Source organism: Chinchilla lanigera, unplaced genomic scaffold, assembly GCF_000276665.1.
Source record: "Chinchilla lanigera isolate Chin_1 unplaced genomic scaffold, ChiLan1.0 scaffold00021, whole genome shotgun sequence".
NCBI classification, from domain to species: domain Eukaryota; kingdom Metazoa; phylum Chordata; class Mammalia; order Rodentia; family Chinchillidae; genus Chinchilla; species Chinchilla lanigera.
In genome coordinates this window covers 3,721,039-3,741,661 of record NW_004955422.1, presented here as the reverse complement: position 1 = coordinate 3,741,661, position 20,623 = coordinate 3,721,039, and the positions used below count along the sequence as shown (strand labels likewise).

The following is a 20,623-nucleotide window of genomic DNA, read 5'->3' as shown; positions in this document are numbered from 1 at the left end:
AAATGTTTGCAAACTTCCTTCAACAAAGCAATGTTTGTATAATGTAAGTATTTGGATTGCTGCCTCTAATTACATACCTGACCTGTGTTCCAGGATTCTTTTCTGACGTCGAATTCCATGTTACACGTTTCTTTGTCTTTGTGAGTCTATTAGAGAACTTTCTACTCCAATTTCAGTGCTGTGTTTATACTTAAAATATAGAAAACGACCCCGCAAGAGCAGCTTCTGTCTTCTTAGATGTGAAGAATTGAGGTTGAAGTCTTGTGCACATTGTCCCCTCTCTGCCATCAAACTCTGCAATGCCGTCCACCCTGATTGACCTTGTGGCGCCGGCTCTTTATAGCAGCGTTTACACTTCCCCACCTCTCTCTCTGCACCTACGCTGTGGGCAGTGCTGAGGTTTCTTGAGGAAATCAGTGACTTATTTCAAACGATACCTCTACTCCCTCTGTGAGAATAGTATTTTTCTAGAGCAGGACAAGGATACTGCAGTAGTGTGTTAGACTGGTGCGACCTTTGTAGAACAAAGGCTTGACAATTTTTTTTTTAAACCAGGTAACAATTGAAGAGTCACACCTGGAATTGCGCAGGTCCGAGGGAATTCTCTTAGAGCACAGAGCTATAGGAAGCTCCATGTGTAAGGCACCAAATTTTGTAGATTGGGTGAGCTTAATGTTTGGCTTGTGGGAGGTCTAATAATGGAAGAGAATGTATTTATATGAAAAAGTGCTTCTTTACCAGCAGTTGGTTTTGTTCTGCTTTGTTTTTGCAACATTTTAGTTTTAATAGATCCCAAAATAATTTGTGTGCTGAGATACCATTATGCGACTGTTAGCAGGTAAGCAGTGTGATGAATTGTGGTTGCATCACAGAAAATATTTCTTGAGCCATTTATTTGGGTGTTTGTCATAACAAACCGGGAAATGTGCTGAAAGATGAGCAACATGAATCTTCATTATAGAACTCGTGCAAAAATTCTTAACGTACCTTCCAATATTAGAATTGTCCCCAAGTCCCCAGAAAGTGAGAGGTTAACCCAGGCTTGGTTTTGTGTTTGTTTCTGTGTGCAATTAAGCGCAGCCCGTTTTGTCCTTCTGCTTGATATAACAGAGTTGTCAGGAGTCTGGCTGTGCCATGGAAACAGGTTTGACGTCACTAATTCTGCTTAGATGGAGGATTAGAGCTAGACAAAGTAGTTGATCTACAGACGAATCCTTTGTGCCTCCCAGTCCCAAATATTCCTCCCTATTTCAACATAAAGAATAGATAGTGTATATAGCAGAGGATTAAGGCATGCTATACCAGTGTGACACTGGTGATTCAGACAAAACTAAGTTGAGTATTATCCTGGGGGAGGGAAAAGGAGAGAGAGATACGGGAGGGTGGGGAGGGAGAGAGAGAGAGAGAGTGAATTGTATGCTGTTGTGATATGAGCGTGGGAAGAGTTTTGCTAGACAAATATGTGCCCCTGATGGTAGGACAGAGATTTGTAGATGGGTTGCTTTCTCTACTGTCAAGTGGGTACCATTTTAAATGCTGTCCTTTTATTTACTTAGGTCTAATGCATTCTCTTTTTGTATAGCACTTAGAGGGTCTTAAATTTGTTTTAATGTATTTTACAATGCAAATACTCTATTTTGCATAAAGTACTCTAAAATTCTGTCTTCCTACTTACCCAGAGTACCTCTGTCCCCTAGAAATTATAAATTAGAGTAGAATATGTGAGTAACAGAGATCTTCGCTGCCTCAAGGAATAAGCAAGTGAAGGAGCATGACCGTGTAATTGTGACATACTGGGTTATTGATGTTATTTTTTTAGTGGGAAAGAAGCTTTTATTATCTTAAATGACTTTTCCTTTGTTGAAATCATGGCTTTGGTGAGTGAGGTCTTAAGAATCTGTTTGATGAGTTCAAGATTCAATGTTTAAAAAGTATTCGATAAGGTGAAACTTTAACCTTTAAAGACTTTTGAATTGCATTTCACGTGTGAGAGATAAAATAAAACATGCAAGGTCTTTGTTCAAGGGCACACACAACCGCCCCAGCTAGTTTGAGTATAATGGAGCCCAGAATCCAGCTGATAAAACCGGCCCTAATAGGCTGCGGCCTTGGTGAAAAACATCAACTTCATCTACTTCACCTGGCTTTCTCTATACTTGCTCTGTATGAGCGAGGATATTGCAATTCCTGGCTATATGAACACAGGTTAACCTAAAAACCCACCCTTTCAAGGCTCCTTGGGGTGCGAGGGGGGTATTAACTTGTCTGGATTTGCAGTCACTTTGCAAAGTATATTGTGTTACATGAGCTCTTTAGCTTCCACTCAATTGGAATGTGACCTATTGTAAAGATATTTTCCAATATATCGCAGATACACGTTTCTTTCTTTTTACACATGTACTGAGATATTTTACATATTGTAAAATCTGTCTAAAGTACACAGTTCAATGGCTTTTAGAGTATGTACAGAGCTGTAGAACTATCACAATTTCATTTTACAATATTTTCAGCATCTTTAGAAGAAAAGATAATTTAAACATCATAAATTAATACTATATTAAAAGACTCTATAACAAAAGTGATTTTTATTCCATTTTATCAAAGGAATTTCTTATACATATAGACAAAATGAAATGACCAGCTATTAGTTACCAACTCACCAGGTTTCATCCTAGAAGGTTGGGTTCTATCTGTTGATACAAACTTCTTTCTTTTAAAGTAACAAAGGAGCGGGCTGGGGATTTAGCTCAGCAGCACAGCGCCTGCCTGGCAAGCACAAGGTCATGAGTTTGATTCCTGGTACCGGAAGAAAAACAAACAAACTAAAAAATAAGTAACAAAGGAAAGGCTTGTCTGTTTCAGAGACAGAAAAAGCAAAAACTGGAATAATGTCATTAGTCCACTGACTATTTGTTTTCAAGTTAAAAAAACAATCTTAACGTTTTTCAATTTGAAGTTTTATTTCTATCATCAAAATGTTAATGGATTTCACCACTTTGAACAGTCTGTTTTACCAACAAGGACTTCTGTTTAAAAACAACAGCAGCAAAAACTTGTTTCCAGTGACACACATCCTGCCGAGACCCCGGACTTCCCTTTGATGGTTGGAGTGGCATCTTGCCTAGAGGCTGGCAGATGGAGTGGGTGACCTTTGGGGATTATTTCTCTTCAGATTCATATCTAAAATAACTTGGATGTCATTTAGTCATGTTTTCTTTGCTATTTTACATATAAAGAATCTGGTAGTCGCTTTTTTAATATTTAAAAAAAAAAAAAGCAGGCCTTACGGAAGTAAATTCAGACTCAAAAAGAGAGTGCGGGTTGAAGGAACAGCCTGATAACGGGTTTGGGGAGGTGAGTGAGGTTACATTTCTGTAGGGGACCAGGCTGGGGTGTAGCTCAGTGGGCGAGTTCTTGCCTAGCCCTTGCTCTGATCCCCAGAACTTTAGGGTGGGGCGTGAAAGGGGACCCCTCCTTTGAGAGTAACAGATTTGAGGGGGAAAGTTGGTAGTTAGATCTGACATTTCTACAAACCTAACTCCACGTGTTAACTAACCTATACATGGTTTTGAACAACTGATACATTTACAGCGTTGCTTTTCTCCAGCTATTTTTCATTTAGTTGTAGAAGTGGAAATTCCTGGTAACTCTTTGACTTTTAACTTTCAGTAGTCTATACAAGTTACAGAAAAAAACCCAAGCTTTGCCTTTTGGCCAAAAAGTAAGTTGATAGAGTTATAATTTTAGAGTCAGCTTGGGCTCCCAAGTATCTACCACCCAAGCAATGCAAGTCTGAGGACAGGGTGTAGCCGTTCATTGATTGCTCAGAGGTTGTGTGAAGCACCTTTTTGTTATGTGTTTGAGGAAAGAAGGCTCTAATGTCTGAGACCTTACGATTGGGAGTTGCCTATACACGTGGAATGATTAAATATTACAACAAGGTAGTACGTGGTGGTGCACCAAAATAAAGGTGTGGGCATCTGTTAGTAGAGTTTGGGGGTAGGGGGCAGTACTGGGAGTCAGACCCAGGGCCTTGCACTGCTGGGCAAGTGCTCTATCACTTAGCTCATCCCCCCAACCCTGTAAGTGAAAATTCTTTTTGCCATGATGTTATGGTTTGTGTCTAGATGTCCTCCCAAAGCCTCATGCAGTCATGGGGCAGGCTTCTAGTGTTTATGATTGATTCATGGTCCAGTGTTGGGATTATGGATGTAAGTGCTGCTCCTGCCCTGGAGCAGGTGTTTTGCATACAATACAAGAGAGGAAAGGAGGCTTGCTCTCTGTTGCTGCTCCTCCCCACCCACCCCCCTTTTTGTTCGATGTTTTTGAGACCGGGTGTCATTATGCAGTTCAGACTGGCCTTCACTCACTTTGTAGCCTAGGATGGCCTCGAACTTACAACAATCCTCCTGCCTCAGCCTCCCAAGTGGAGTGATTACAGGCTTGCGCCACCTCCCCCGGCTGTGCTCCTTCCTTTTTGCTCTTGCTGCTTTTGCTGTTTTCCTCCACCATGAACTGTCGCCCTCTGCCGTGTGCCACTCCGCCCTGGAGCCAGCCAAGTATGGACTGAAACCTCCACTCAGTGAGCTAAATAAACCTTTCCCTCTTTAACTTGAGTGTTGGGTATTTTGTCCTAGCAACGAGAGAAAAGTAGCCAAGACACATGGCCAGAGGGGACCTCAAAAAGCAGAGATCAACTCAAGGAGACCATGGATCTCATTCAGTCATGCCCTGGATTACTAAGACTGGGAAATGAGCTAATTGTAAAGAGCTATTTTTAGTTGATTGAATTATGCTGCATTCACTGACCAAGCATGTCATGCAGTGATGAAAACCAGGGAGAGGTGTGTGTTAGAAAAGCAGTTACGTTACTTTGTTTCAAATAATTATGTACATATCTTGATTTGTAACTGCAAATGGTTGTATTTATGCTTTCATGCACTGACCGGTACATTTTCCTTTTTAGATCTAAAGGCGTGATTCTAAATATCTCCTCTGCCAGTGGAATGTCCCCAGTTCCGCTCTTGACCATCTATTCTGCAACCAAGGTGAACAACCCTTTCATAAATTACGTCAGTATACGAGAAAAGCATTTTTATTCTGTACACTTAACATAGATTTAAGTCTCTCCAAGTTCCATTCCTATAGAGGGAAGGAAAATGCTTTACCACTGGGGACTTACAGAAAGGTGTAGACTTCTAAGGGGACACCAGTGTACCAGAGCCATGGATGCTTATTTTCCTCCCAGTAGTTTACTGATTTAAAGTTATATATGTGCTTTCCCTAGAGAGCCGGCCTAGGCCAGTTAGCTTTGTGGATGAGAATGTGGTGCTAATGAGTCTAAGATTGGAGATTTCGTACATGAGTGAGTCAGCTTCATACAGCATCAGAGAAATGCATCCAATCAGTGCATAGATGCACACAGTAGGCACAAAAGCTGGCCGCTGGTGAGAGAGTGACTTTTACCACAGTATCCAGAACCCATTAATATCTGTTGCTGTTTCTAGGGTATCACAGGAATTTTCCAGAGCTCTGTGTAAATGTCATTATTTCATACATCACCACTTACTTCCTCACATTACTGCTAGAATAATAATTTAGAATGCATCTCTCCCGGCCTGCAGGTCAATAGCATCACCTTCAGATGCATTACTGAGGCATGGAATAGATTTCTGAAGGGAAAAATGTCATTCAGACATTGAAATTAAGCAAGCTTTTAGGGAAAAATAAGCACATTTAATATATAATATGAATTTGCAGTATGTCATGGAGGAGAAGGAGCACAAGACTTGTCCTCTTTTCCACTTGAAAAAACCTCAGTCACTGTGGTCTTTAGAAAAAGCTTGGCACGACCTCCCAGCCCCTGTAACCTGCTCGCCGTCTGCATCTCTGAAACAGCACAGGCAAGCTGTCGGTGACGCCGCGTGCGAGACTCCACCCTCCCACCTGTTCCCCGTGGACACAGACTTTTGCTAATTGGGATGTTGGAGTCATTCTTGGTACGCAGCGTGTCGAGCCTGAGGCTGAGTCCACATTTAAGGAAGAGATAGACACATGCAGTCATTTACAGTAGATTTCAGGGCTCATTCTCGGAAGCTGGGCGCTCATCCTCTCTGCACTCCTGGGATTTTACACCATCGTCTTTTGACAACAGCAAAATCCCCCCAGAACACAGCTGAACAGAGTGCATGTTATGTTTCTGCTTCAGGAGCAAGTAAAGAGTAGACGTACATCTTTCGTTATATAATATAAAAATGCTTCTCCTTGGAAAGTCATTTTCTGGGGGAGAAAAGGCATAAGAAGAGCCTCTTCCAGTCCAATCAGAATTTGGGGCAGACACTATATTTGGTTAAGGTAATGCTTCATGTAGTGGCAGATAAAAACCCTTTGAGGTTTTGAGGTGTTTTTAAAATATCTTTTCTGCATTTGCAGTGATTCAAAGAATGATGAGACGTGATAGTGTTAAATGATTAATTATTATATTTTTGTTTCCATGACTACAAATCAGGCAGATTGATGTAATGCATGTTTCTTCTCACTCCCAACACCCTCTCAGGCTTTTGTAGATTTTTTCTCTCAGTGCCTCCACGAGGAGTATAAGAGCAAGGGCATCTTTGTGCAGGTGAGTGGAGTTTGCTTCCGTTAAGCATTCCTGTTTTTGTGTGGTTGCCACAGCAACAGTTGCTGTCTTGGCAACGAAAGAAAATCACATTCCTCAGTAAGTGAACGTGACGTTGCACACCATTAAAGATGTGGGCTCTTTTTCCCTTACGCACTTAGTCAAGATTTTAAAAAAATCACAACCTGGAATTTTTAAGAAAGGGGTACCTCAAGTAGAACTAAATGCAGAGTAAGCAGTTAAAGCATAATTATCATAGATTTGAGAGAATCAAGTTGTTGATACCTTTTAAATTGGGGTAGAAAATACATAACATAAACTGAGCATAAGGGCATATGCCTGTAATCCCAGCACTAGGGAGGCTGAGGCAGGAGGATCGTTGTGAGTTCAAGACCAACCTCAGCTACAAAGTGAGCTCAAGGCCAGCCTAAATTGCATAGCGAGAGCCTGTCCTAAAAAGACAAAAAACATAATACTTACCACTTGAATCATTTTTAAGCATGTAGTGAGTGGCCTTAAGTACATTTATATTGTTGTGTTATCGCTGCCACCATCCATCTCCAGAACATGCTTCATCTTCCAGAACTGAAGCTTCATACGCATTAAACACTAACTCCCGATTCCTCCCTCCCTGCCGCCTTTGGCGACCACCATTCTACTTTCTGTCTCTGTGAATTTGTCTGTTACGAAGGAATCACACAGTATTTGATCTTTTGTGGTCAAATCACGTATTGCTTTAGGCTCACACTTAGTGTAGTGTTTTGCAGATTTATCCATGTTGGAGCATGTGTTCAAATTTCCTTCAGAGGCTCAGTGATATTTCCCGTGGTTCCTGTGATACCACATTCTGTTTAGCCACTCCTTCACTGATGGGCATACATGTTGCTTCCACCTGTTGGCTGTTGTGAGTAATGCTGAAATAGACAAGGGGTACAAATACTGCGTTTTCATATCTTACGGATATATGTATGCAGAGGTGGAATTCCTGGATCGTATGGTAATTCCATAAATTACCTTTAAATTCCATAAATTTCCTTAAATTGTTTTTGCAGAACTATAAGACTTCTCCTTGTCAGCTGTGCCATTTTACATTCCACTAGCAGTTGACAAGGGGTTCCGATTTCTTACCTTGCAAATGTTTGCTGTTTTCTAGATTTTGTTTGTGTATAGGTGTTTGTGAAGTGGTGTTTCTTTTTTTTTTTTTTCCAGTACTGGGAATCAAACTCACGACCTCGCGCTTGCCAGGCAGGCGCTGTGCCACTGAGCTAAATCCCCAGCCCCCGAAGTGGTGTTTCTTCGTGGTTTAGATTTACTGAAGGATGATTGCCTGATGATGTTGGCTCCATGTGGGGCACCTTTTAGACTTCTGGGCCATTTGTGCATCATTTTTAGAGAAATTTCTGCTCAGATCCTTTGCCCAGTTTTTGGTTGGGGTTTTTGCTGAACTTTAGTTCTTGATTAATTTGTATGTGAACCCCTTATTAGATATAATTTACAAATATGTACTCTCTGTTAGTTGCCTTTTCATTCTCTTGATGGTACTTTTTAATGCACAAATATTGATGTATCTTTTTAGTTTTGATAATGGTCCAAGTTACCTACTTTTCCTTTGCTTTCTGGGATTTTGCATGTCATAGCCAAGAAATCCTTACCAAACCCAATATCAATGAATTTCCGCCCATTTCCTTTGAGGAGTTTTATAGTTCTAGCTCTTGGTTAGATCTTTGATCCATTTTGAGTTCAACTTTATATAGACCTTTGAGTTTATTATGTAGTTAATAGATTCAATGCTCTGAGATCCAATACAAAATAAAAGAAGAAGCAAAAGTGAGAGTTTCTGTGAGGGTTTAGCTCAGATCTGCTGTTGTTTAACCCAAAGAAATCATGGCTCACAGTGTTTCTGTGCTTAGGTACATTTTTTAAAGTTGCAATTCCTACTATCACCCACCTGTCTCTACACACCTGGTGTCGCTGTGGCTGTCCTTACTGTCAGCCTTATACTTTGCTTTTTGCATCTTAAGGCTCCAAATGATCAATCAAAGTAATAGTTCAATATTGTGTGAGTAATTTTCAGGCACAGTGCTAAGCATTTTATCTGTATTATTTTGCTGTATTTCACAATAATCTCATAAGATGTGATTATAATCTTTTTTTTTTTTTTTTTGAGACAGGGTCTCGCTATGCAGTTCAGGCTGGCCTTGAGCTCACTTTGTAGCCCAGGCTGGTCTCGAACTCGCAATGATCCTCCTGCCTCAGCCTCTTGAGTGCTGGGATTACAGGCGTGCGCCACCATGCCCGGCTTTTTTGTCCTTTTGAGGCAGGGTTTCACCACGCCTGCCTTCATCTTTTATTAAGGTTGCTGAAGTTCAACTTGTAAAAGGTTAAGTGATTCACCCATGCTGAGCCAAGGTTCAGGTCCAGGTGTGAACCACTGAGCTACTTCCTGCAGACCTGCTGGGTGGCGCTGGCCACTTAGCCAGTTCCGCCTGTGCTCAAGGAGTGACAGGACCAGAAGTGCTTGACTGCTTTGGCCCAGCTCGTCCTTTGTTACCCGCAGGTAATCAGGGCCTCCGTGCTAGCTAGCTGTGGCTTCTGAGTCCTTTTAATCTCCACTGAGAGAGGGTGGTAATGGCAGCAAAGGCGGGAAGACCGTTTGCTCATCTTCCAAGGCCAGGAGGCTGCGTCCTCTAAACCCCCATCTTAGCTTTTGTGCAGGGCATGCTGAGACGTCATAGCCACCTGGCATTACGATTTGCGGTTTCCCATGTAAACAGGGTGCGTGGGGAAGACAGGATTTTCTAGAATCCAAGATACCAGGACTGCGCTACCACGCTGTCGTTGCCCCGCGTTCCTTGACACCCTTGTAACACTGGCAGTGGGTCTGCGATGTGGGCGGAATTGTGGCAACAAGGAACCCGGAGAGGCAGGTGTGGGAGGTGAGGCGTCACACGCCCTGGAGCGGACCCTTTTCCTCCCGGCGAGTCGGTTATACTCAAGCTCTTGGTTGAATAATTCTTCCCCACTCACCGGGACCAGCAGGGGCTCTAATGATCCGCGGGCGCTGACCCTGTAGCAGGGGCCGAAAGCTACAAGTGTTTCAGCGCCATGTGGCAGTGTTAGGCCTGGAGAGCAGTTTCTAAAATTGCATTAAAAGACGGGGCCGTCTCCTTTCTCACTTTCACAGCCTGTTTGCCACCAAGTTGTTTTTCTTCAGCTTCTCTGCCCATTAACCTGACATGACTGGAAGCCACTAGAAAAACACATTAGTATTTGTCCCTGGAATATTTTCCTCTGATAAACTTCTGTTTTTCCCTAATAGTGGATCTCGGTTGTGTAATCTCATCAGTCATTGTCTTTGCTCATGTGGAATCATTCAGGGTTTAAACTTGGGAGTTTGATGAAAAAAATAAGGTTCAGATGTTAGTGAAGGGAGTTGCCGTACGTGAACAGGTATCAGAGCGCTGGAGTAGAATAGAAAGAAAACCCTGCATTCATTCGGGTCTAAGAAGCAAGAAAAAAAACACCTCGTCTGAATGAAGCACAGTTAAAAATTGGTTTTTCTTCGGTGGTGTTTTGTGTCTCCAAACTTTGGGCACTAGGAGTATTTATCAGCCAACTCGGCCTTCCACTCTACCCTGCGTACTTTCCCTGGATCTGGCTTTCCTCTGTGGTCATCCAGCAGGGTGCTGTGAGGTTTAGTGCCAGATTCAAACTGCACAAGGCCGCCATCTTTCTGGCCATCCCTTGTTTTCTCCTGTGCTCAGGCCAGAGTGAGCTTTGCAGTGCCGTGTGCTCTGCCCTTGAAGCCTCGTGACCACCCTTCCGGTGCCGTCCCCGCCCCGCTCCTCTCTGGGCTACGCCACACTTGCTCCCAGTGCTCTCCACACCTGCATCCCGCGACCTCTGACCATTTCCCAAGGTTCAAGGCCCTGCCTGCCTGGTCGTCCTGCTCCAGCCCCTTGGTGCATTTGAAGCCTTTCTTTCTGCTCTCCGGGACTCCTTGTATCTCTGCCTACCACTCTGGCCTTCCCTCTTTCCCAGCTCTGTACAGTCTGGAGAACAGATTTGTATCCTTGTCTCTGGGTGGCTGATGGCACCGTAACTGGGTACTCCGAGGCCCTGGCTTCTATGACTTTCCTCAACTTCTTTCCTATAATAAGAGCATTTAAAATTCCCTCTGAGAATTCACATTTGCCATTATATATTTCCTAGAAATGCAAATAAATAGTAATAACAGCTGGTACAATGGCACGCACCGATAGTCCCAGCTACTTGAGAGGCTGAGGCAGGAGACTTTGTTGAGCCCAGGATTTTAGGGTCAGCCTGAACAACATAGCAAGTCCCTGTCTCTTAAAGAAAGAGAGACAGACACAGAGACAGAAGGACCAACCAGTTATATAAATTCCCTGGAGCTGAATCATGGGCCTGGTGACCTCTGTTGAACAAGGGTCAGATGGACATTCTTGGGTAAACTTTAGCAAAAGGTTCATGCTGTTGATAAGGACTACTTGTTCTCCTTGTTATCTCATAACTTATAACGAGTGAAAAAAAATGTGCTTCAATCTTTCAAAGGAAAAAACTGCAAAGTGATCCGCCTGGCCAGGGAACGGGCCCCAACGCCTGTGCGTGCTGTGTGCTGACCAGCAGCTCATGCCGGCGCTAGTGTGAGGTAGCCCGGACCAAGACTAGAGCTTTGCCCTTGTGCTTTTGTTCCACAGAACCTGCACAAGCCGTCTTGCTTGGTAAAAAGCATTTCATTGGGAAATAATAACCAAATAATTTTTTAATAAAAAATTAGAGCACCCTTTGCCTGGACAACACTTCATCTTTAACATTTTGTCCAATTTGTCTTACTGGAGTTTAGTTGCATATTGCCATGGTTCTTTATCTCCAGTGTATTTCTTAAAAAATAAAGATATCCTCACATATAACTATAGTACAGTTACCAATTTGATGTTTAATGTTTCTTAGGTTGGGAGGGAGTACTGGGAATTGAACCCAGGGCCTCACGCATGCTAGGCAATATTCTACCGCTAAGCTACATCTCCAGCCTGTTTTCTGTATTGAGACAGAATCTCACCAGATTATCTCTTTAAGTTGCCCAGGCTGGGCCCAGCCTCCTGGAGGGCTGAGATTATAGGCATGAGCCACTGTGACCAGTTTTGGTGAAATATTTTAACCTAACATGTCTTCTGTGCTCCGTTTTTGACTCTATAATATTCTTTATAGCTAGCTAGCTTGCTGGCTTGTTTTTTTATTGTTGTGTTTTGTGGCATAAGGGGTCAAACCCAGGCCATTGCGTGTGCTAGGCAGGCACCTTCCTACTGAGCCAGCAGCCTCAGCCCTTCCGATTTTGAGACAGGATCTTGCTAAGTTGCCCAGAGGACTTTGACCTTGTGATTCTCTTGCCTGAGCCCACCCCTTACAGTAATTTTTATCTTCTAGCAAACTATTGAGTCTCGGATCAGGTATTTAGCCATACTGTTTCTTGACTTTTCTTTGAATATTTCCTTGAATATATCTAGAAACTGTCACTTACGACACTGGCATTTTTTAAGAAGACAGCACTGCTCCCCTGCTCTGCTTGTTTGGTTGTTTGGTGTGTTTTGTTTTGTTTGAGAAAGTGTTTTGTGTAGCCCGGGCTGGCTTCGAACTCACTATCCTCCTGTCTCTGCCTTCCTAGTGCTGGAATTACAGGTGTGCACTGCCCCACCCCGCTTACCCCATTCATATTAATGGAAAATCTTACTTGGACCTTATCTAATGCATCCTTCTCCTTAGTTTCAGGTTATGCTTTCCGGGCCAAAATATTCCATCTGGGGTGTCATGTCCTTCATTGGAGACACAGTGTCCATCTGCTCTTCATTGGGGTTAATTGTGGCCCTCCTGTCCTGTGTTACCACTGTTGGTGCTGTGTCATTTGTGTCTCTCTCGTGCTAAGCAGCCTGTGGGGACACGCTTTAAACATGCATAGATCCTGCTTCCTATTGCCGCTTGCCCTAGATTCACATCCAGTGATGTCTTGACAAACCCAGCTTATACAGAGACTTCATCAGTGGTGTGACGCGGAAACAGAGCCGACAGGGAACCGTATGTAGATGTGAGGAGGGAGTAGAGACCCGCATTGTCAAGCATCAGCTAGATGCCCTCATTCGCCTATTTTGTTATCCCCCTGGAGGTGGACCTTCACTCAGTCCCATTTTACAAGTAGGAAACAAAGGCTCAGTAGAGGTCATGTGACCTGTTCAGTGTAGCAAACATGAGTGCCTGCTATTTGGCAGGCAGTGAGGAAACAAAGGTAAATGAGAGAGAGAGATTGATGGATTTAAACCTTTATACCAGCAGTGAACCCCAAATGAGAAGTAAATACATCACATTGTTCTGCTCTACATTTCTTCAATCAAGAAATATGTAGAGAGCCCTTATAGTCTGGGAACTGGGACACAGTGGCAAAGGGGGCAGCTAGAGACCTTGCTGTGGTTGAATGTATTTGGTGGGAGACAGGCAGTAAACAGACTACTGCATGAATAAGACGCCGTGAAGAACTAAAGCGGGTGATGTGTTCCAGCAGACAGGGAAGTGTAGACAGTCTACTTAGCTGTGTTTGTGACCTGGGTGAGCATAGCTTCAGAATCTGTGCTGTAGCCCAGCCTGGTGGCCCATGCCTGTAATCCGAGCACCCAAGAGGCTGAGGGGGGAGGATCACTGTGAGTTCGAGGCCAGCCTGGACTACATAGAGAGACCTCATCTCAAGAAACCAACAGTAAATAATCTCTGCACCCTGTCTTCCTGTTTCTTCTGGAAGTGTGTCTGCACCACACAGGTTCTTCTTTGGACCTGGAAGCCAGATTCCTGGCAATGCCGTCAGCCAGGAGCCACTTTACCAGCTGGAAACATCCCCTAAGGTTTGCTTTTCTGTCTCTCTAAGAGAAGAAAGGTGGGGAAGCAGGTAGAGATCATGTGAACCCAGGAAAGGTGCGCTATAGATTTCAGCTGCTCTCCAAATAAACTTGATTTTCTCATTCTTAACAAGAGATTACAAAAGAATACACCATTTTAGGGCCAAGGTTGTAGCTCAGTGGCACAAGCACCTGCCTGGCAAGTGTAAGGTCCTAAGTTCAATTCCTGGTCTCCCCACCAAAAAAAAATATATACCATTTCAGCCAGGTGAACACCTGTGATCCCAGCACTTATGAGGCTAAGGCAGGAGGATCCATCCTGGGCTATATAGTGAGTTCAAGGCCAGCCTGAATTATAGATTGAGACCCTGTCTCAATACCCTCCCTCCCCAACCCCCCAAAAAAACACCATTTAAATATGAGCTTACCCTCATGGATAAATCCTTTGGACTGCATGCCTTTAAATTACTACCTTTCAAGGTTTTTATCCCCTTTGGTAGTGAGAGCTGATGGTTTTGTTCATTCAGTTTAAAATGTGGTTTTTAATCAGAATAGATTTCATCTGTGAAATTTAAAAAACAAGACAAATGAGAAAAAATCCCCTTTTTTTAAAAATGAAAGACACTCTTTTTATACTGTTAAAGTATTATTGCTTAAAATAATCATACAGATATTTGGCTTCAGAAAGCTAGAAAGCTAAGTATTGAGAAATGGCTATCAAGATTGAAAACATAAGTCTCCCTCCATTTTTCTTGTTAATTGCCAGTGACAGTAAAAGGAGGTAATGGAGTGTGTCCTTAGTGCAAATGGAGTCTAAATAGAACTATACAGTAATAGAAAGATTCTCACTGGAAATATTCATATCTGGTCAACTGAAGCAACTTTAAGAAATGGCTTCAGAACAGTACGACTAAATCTGTGGGGATAATTGGACTCCAACCAGGTGAATCTCCATTTTTGGTCAGCGATGATGTCTTTTTTCATCGCCTGACAGCGCTGTTGTACCACAAGATCTGCTAACTCAGAGGTCCCTCCAGGCCACTCACTCTGTGCAGAAGGGTGAAGAGATCCAGTGTTGTGTTTCCTTGATGGTCAGAGAGTTCCTGGAAATTGGTGTTCACACACCTCTTACGGGGTATAGAGATTTAGCCACATTCTTTCCAAATTGATCCTTAATAATACAAATATTAGCAAGTTTCAAAATAGCTGCCAATGTGTGTGTTCTAGAACTTACATCGCTCATGCTTTGACTGCGTTAGATTTGATTCTCAGAATAGTACAGTAAGCAAGATGCCATGTTCCCCAGTTACACAGGAATTCAGTGTGGCTCAGGGCCCCATAGCTAGCAAATGATCAAGCTGGAGTTTGAATCCAAGTTGGTTTGATTTCAGCTAGCGCTGATCCTCTCCCCTGCCGCCCCTCTCATCCCACATTCAGTCTGTCAGGAAGCCCTACTGACCTCACCCCTGAACCACATGTGGGGTCTGAGCACTTCCACCACCGCTCAAACCCGAGCCACTGTTGAGTCTCACCCAGGACAGTCCAGCACCTCCCAGCCTGGCCTCCCCACTGCTGTCCAGAAGTCTCCACAGTCTGCTCACGATGGCAAAAGAAAGTCTTTGCTCCTGTGCTTAAGATTCACCCCTGGGGCTACTCGTCTTCATAGTAAAAGCATCAGCTGCTTCCACCACCAGTGTCCTTTACCCAGGTTTAAGTTTCTTCCTGTTGATTACTGCATGCCAGTATGATACACACATCTTATTATTTGTTTGTGATCCAGGTCCCCCTACAAAAGTAGGAGCTCTAGAAAATTAGGAACTCTTGTTTTCCTGCACAACTGTATTCCCAGTGCCTAACCCTTGTTCTAGTGTGCTCAGGAAATAACTTATTATTAAATGACTGCGTTTAGTGTGATTGCCCTGTTTTTCCTTTTGTTCTTGACCCATAATGTATAAATCTCATGTGTTTGGAAGGACGTCATTTGTAAGCTTATTAGTCAGAATTTATCAAGAATTTTCTTTGTTCAGAGCAGAGTATTCTGAATGCCTTCATTTTTGGCTTAGTCTAAATCCTACATATATTATCAGTATCAAAGGGCCTTTTTTTTTTTTTATTGCCATACAGCAGAGATCTCTGTACCATCAGAACAATTCCTTTTTTCCTAACATTTTCTACCCACAAGATAATCAAGGGGTCTTTTGTGGAAAAGTTCATTTCATGGTCTGCAAGTAGAGTATTACAAACTCCAAAACTAGCATATGCGTGTTTAACCACTCAGATTTTCTGGAGGACTTCAGCTCCTGAAATAGTAGATGAATACACAGATTGTAAAAAGTGAAGTTTCCTGCTATGCCTCAAAGAAGAGCCCCAGGCTCTGCCCTAAGAATATGTGCTGGCTACATTGCGCAGAAAAGGTGGATGAGACCCCATCTCTAGAATTCCAAGTTGTATGAATAGAGTGGAAAGGCTTGCTCTGGATTGTTACGGTCAGTTTTAAATTTAGGAAGGCATATTTAGTGCACAGTTACCATATACGAAAGATGCCTTACCGTGCAAAGTTCCAAGATTTGGTGTGTGGTTCTTGACTATTCGTGCAGCTTTGGGCATCTTTCTTTCCACCACCCCGGGGCGTTCAGTTGTAGTAGCCTTTCTGCTCCGAACCCAGACCCGCTCAGTTGTTTTGTGAAAACAGATACCTAAGCAGTCTTCTGCCAGCGAGTGGGAAGAAAGATGCTACAAAGTTATCTCCAGGGAGCTTTTTAATAGGCTAAGCAAGGACAAAGCTTCAGACAGTGTTTCCTTTATGGCCTAACCAATTATTTTCAGTTAGGGATTCTATATTGGGAAACCAGAAAATTTGCCTACATCTGTAGCTGTCAAGGTCAGGTTTCTGAGCAGGCAGAATTGGTAATGGCAACTTGTTGAGCTTAAAAAACTTTTAAAATTCTGTCCAAATACTTCCTCTAAATGTACAAGTGTTTTTTTGACCTGATTCCCATGATATTTTCCTGAGTAAGCAGAAAAAAGGGCTAATTATTGTTTCTTGGGCTTTTAATAATTTAAGGATATACCTAGATGACTTCTTTATATAAAAGATACCGCTTTACTTTTACATAGCTTTTAATATTATTTTTAAATTTTTGTGGCAAATAGGTAAATCTATACATTTGTCCTTGTTTAGATAAATGATCGCCCTTAAGCTTGAGAATATCTAAACTTTTGGCTTAAGCTCTCACATTACCAGCGTGCCCGTACATTTAATTCTCTGGATGGTAAGAGCGGAAAGGGCCCCAGTCCTCCATTGCTGTCCATGTGAAGTGTAATTTTGATGATTCGTTCGGTAAATATGCATAGTGCTCCTACTGCGTGTGCGCCAGGCGCCGTTCCAAGCGTTGAAGACGTGGTGAGTAAGACCACGTCTTCGTGGGGCTCGTTTGCTAGAATGTGATACCAGTTAGTGATTGGATTCAGTTTCTGTACCATTGTGCTTCTTTCCTACCGCTGCTTCACACGTTTCCGGGGTTTGAGCCCCTCTGACTTTCTTGCAGTTCCTGGAAAACCCATGTTCTTTTATGTCTCTTTTTCTTTGCTCCTGCTGTTCCCGTAGTTGTCTACCCAGCAAATTCCTCCACCACTTTTAGGACTTAGCTCAAAAGCTGTTTCACGGGCTGGGGATTTAGCTCAGCGGCACAGCGCCTACCTGACAAGCACAAGGTCGTGAGTTCAATTCCCGCTACCAGAAAAAAAAACAAAAAACAAAAAAAAACAAAAAAAAAACTGTTCCATCCCTGAATCCCTCCCATCTACTGGGCCATGTGGAAACCCATGGTGGAAAGAAATAAATTCCCTTTCCAGAGTACAATTTACATTTGCTGCCTGGGAAAATATAACTCTATGTGCAGCCCCTGCATGTATTGTCTCTTGTCTCCAGCCCCAGAGCCCGGGGATTCTCCAGATTGTCGTCATTGTTGAACTGAGAGATAAATTAGCTTGTAGCACCATCCAGTGGTTCAGTGAAGCAGTGCAGCTTCTCCTACAAGATCAGAATAGCCTAGTTTATGCCTTATGTACCTACCCTACCGGATGGAGGGTGGAAGGATGGAAGAAAGGAACAAAGACTTGCCATGTAATTGAAAGGCATAATTATCAGGCCATATTTATCTTGAGAGACCCAAGACATTATAATATTTTTCACAGGCTTCTAATCTATATATGGAAATGTTTTTGTTTTTAAATCTAGGCTTTTTGTAACCTGTAAACCTGAGGCCTAGAGATATGGTTTGCTTCTGTTCCTTCATTATTTCAGGTCAGAGTATATATATATTATATATATTTTATTTTGCCCTCAGCTTTGTTTGATGAATAAACTTGACCTACTCATTTCATACTCATACCAGTCTGACATATTTCTTTGGTCTGTGCACTCATATCTTTGCAGTAAAATTAAAGACTTAATCCCCCCCAAAATGTTTGTTCAGAAATGAGGGATACATGTATAGTGGTTGTCCTAACAAATAATTTCATAAAAGCCAAAAGCTGTGTAACCAAAGTTGGTCTGGGTATTGTAGTGCTTGGTAAAGTTAGCTTACTTAGTGTGGATTTGTAGCTACAGGGATCAAAGGAGGGAAAGACAGAGGTGACAGTGGTCAGGCCCTTGGGTTCTCGGCTCTGAACTGGGCTGGGCTTTTAGCTTACACGTTAAGGGATGGCTGGTTATAATCCTTGACTCCTACCTGTAAGTGGGGAAACTGCAAAATTACCAGAGTACTCATATACACAAAAGCCCACAGCGTCGCAGATCCATCCCTTCAGGTGTCAGCAGGAAGGAAGCCCGCAGTATGAAGCGGATCTCAGCTTTACTTCTACTTGGAAGGTTTCAGTTTTGCCCACCGTGTGCTGGAACAGACCTTCTTTAACACGTATATCATCCTAATTTACACCTTTTCCTTTCACACTTGGGAGACGAACAGAACGTGTTCACTCGGTGATGAACTGCCATGCCTAAGGTGTCACATGCAGGAGGATCTCTTCTCTCGCAACTCGGGACTTGTGACAGGGTTTCCTTAGATTCTGTGTTGACTTATGTACTGGATACAGCAAGTACAAGCAACACAGGATTTAACATTTGTGAAATTCCTCTAGCAGGTCACCTTAAGATGTGTCCTATCAGGTGTTTTAGTTTCCTGGTTCCCATATTGTTTGTTGTCTTTTCCCAAAACTTAAGAGGTGGCCCTGTTTTACCAATAGCAAAAATGCTAAAACTCACAATGATAAGAAACTAAGGAAGAAAAATGATAACGTGAAGCTGAGAAAATGAAATGTCTATTTTAAAAGGACTAACGGTGCTAGAACAAGCTTAATTAACCATAAATTATAGAGAAAATAGTGTCACCTGTTTACAAAGGTGAAATGGCAAAAATCTCATACTTGGTGGTTCCGTAGCCGTGATCCACATAGTCAGGGGAGAGAGAGTGTCCTGTCTTCAGTCTCTGCTATTTGGATTGCAATTCAATGTCTTCTTTTTAAAGGTGCAAAAAGGTACATTTTTGCTTATTTTTAATATTTTTTCTAGTCTCAAATTCTGCGTAGTTGATAAAACTGACTCACTACAATTTGTGTCATGCTACCACGTTTTTTAACAAGTTGGGCTTGGATAGCTGCTTCTGTTGTCCAAGATACAAACTTCTGATTTCATTAGAATGTTTCCACCATGACCAGCAATCAGTCAAGCTCACTATGTATTCTGAGTTTGTGGCCTTTCTAATCATGGCATGTCTTGGGGGGTGGGTGTTATCTTTCTAGAGTGTTCTGCCATTCTACGTTGCTACAAAACTGGCTAAAATCCGAAAGCCAACTCTGGATAAGCCCTCTCCAGACACGTTTGTGAAGTCTGCGCTTAATACAGTAGGCCTGACGTCTCGCACCTGTGGATACCTGGTCCATTCTCTTATGGTATGTAGATTTCTAAGTCCCAGATCAGTACTTTCCAGTTTGAGGTTTTCTTTCCCATTGAGTCCCAAATAATTTACTATTTATACTGACTATGTACATTGTCTAGGCTCAGCAAGCATCTATGTTTTATTTTAAAGTATACATCCAAGAACTTTGAAATGTACTTTTTAAATAAAGTAGCAGTATAGTAAAACATAAGACAAAAGGCTTTGATTTACCCCCAATTGAAGACTGTAATTACATATCTTCCCCATTTCTTTCCCTAGGCTTTACTCACCTCAGCCCTTCCTTCTTGGATTTACTTTAAAATAACCATGAGTGTGAACCATTCCGTGCGAGCTCGCTTTCTGAAGAAGAACAAGAAGAACTAAGCACTGATACCTGCATTGAGAACTTGGCCAGATGCTTCTGCCCTGCAAGGTGCCCCGCCTGTCCCCAGAACCTGTGGTTGTCCTTTCAGTAGTGAACTGGCATGGCTGAGCATTGCCACATTGGGAAGGAGACAAAAGTTGCTCTTAGGAGTTCCTGACATAGTCTGATACCACTTGGAAAAATTTTGGAGCGTAATGTAAGTGCTCATATCAAATGGACATAGAACAGGTATTACCAAGAACAACTTCACGATTATAACAAATCACAGGGTGACAAGAGACAGACGTAAAATTCAGTAGTTTCATCTGGTCCAAGATGCTAATGATCATTATACTTACATTTTCTCAGAAATATATTAGAAAACATAATGCCTAAGCATTTTTTTTTTTTTTTTAACACTTTCAGGGAATGGGGATTCATTGATTTACTTAGGGGGAGACACGCTGCAATTTACACGGATGTGTAAGGTTTTCTAAATATATGATCAGTTTGTACATTTATATGGAACTCTTCTTTCTCAAAAGGAGCTAGTAACAAAAATATTTGTGGGTAGCTGGGCTTTGTGGCGCACACCTGTAATCTCAGCACTTGGGAGGCTGAGGCAGGAGGATTGCTGTGAGTTTGAGGCCAATCCAGCCTACAAAGTAAGTTCAAGGCCTGGCTGAACTACATAGCAAGACCCTGTCTCAAAAATTTTTTTTGTTAAAAAAAAGTTACTTCTCACATAAGAAGCCTACTAAAATATATTCTTTTTTATCATATACATTATTTCTCCTCAATT

General features: G+C 42.4%; 1 protein-coding gene across 1 annotated transcript in view; it reads left to right on the top strand.

The window, feature by feature from the left end:
- Window positions 1-20,210, top strand: part of Hsd17b12 (hydroxysteroid (17-beta) dehydrogenase 12) — a 143,350-nt gene extending 123,140 nt beyond the window's left edge. Inside the window, exons 8-11 of the mRNA XM_005384084.2 lie at window positions 4,967-5,048; window positions 6,557-6,622; window positions 19,321-19,470; window positions 19,737-20,210. Coding sequence (XP_005384141.1) covers window positions 4,967-5,048; window positions 6,557-6,622; window positions 19,321-19,470; window positions 19,737-19,841 — 403 coding nt within the window. The 3' untranslated portion in view covers window positions 19,842-20,210. The remainder of the gene's footprint in view (window positions 1-4,966; window positions 5,049-6,556; window positions 6,623-19,320; window positions 19,471-19,736) is intronic.
- The last annotated feature ends 413 nt before the right edge of the window (window positions 20,211-20,623 follow it).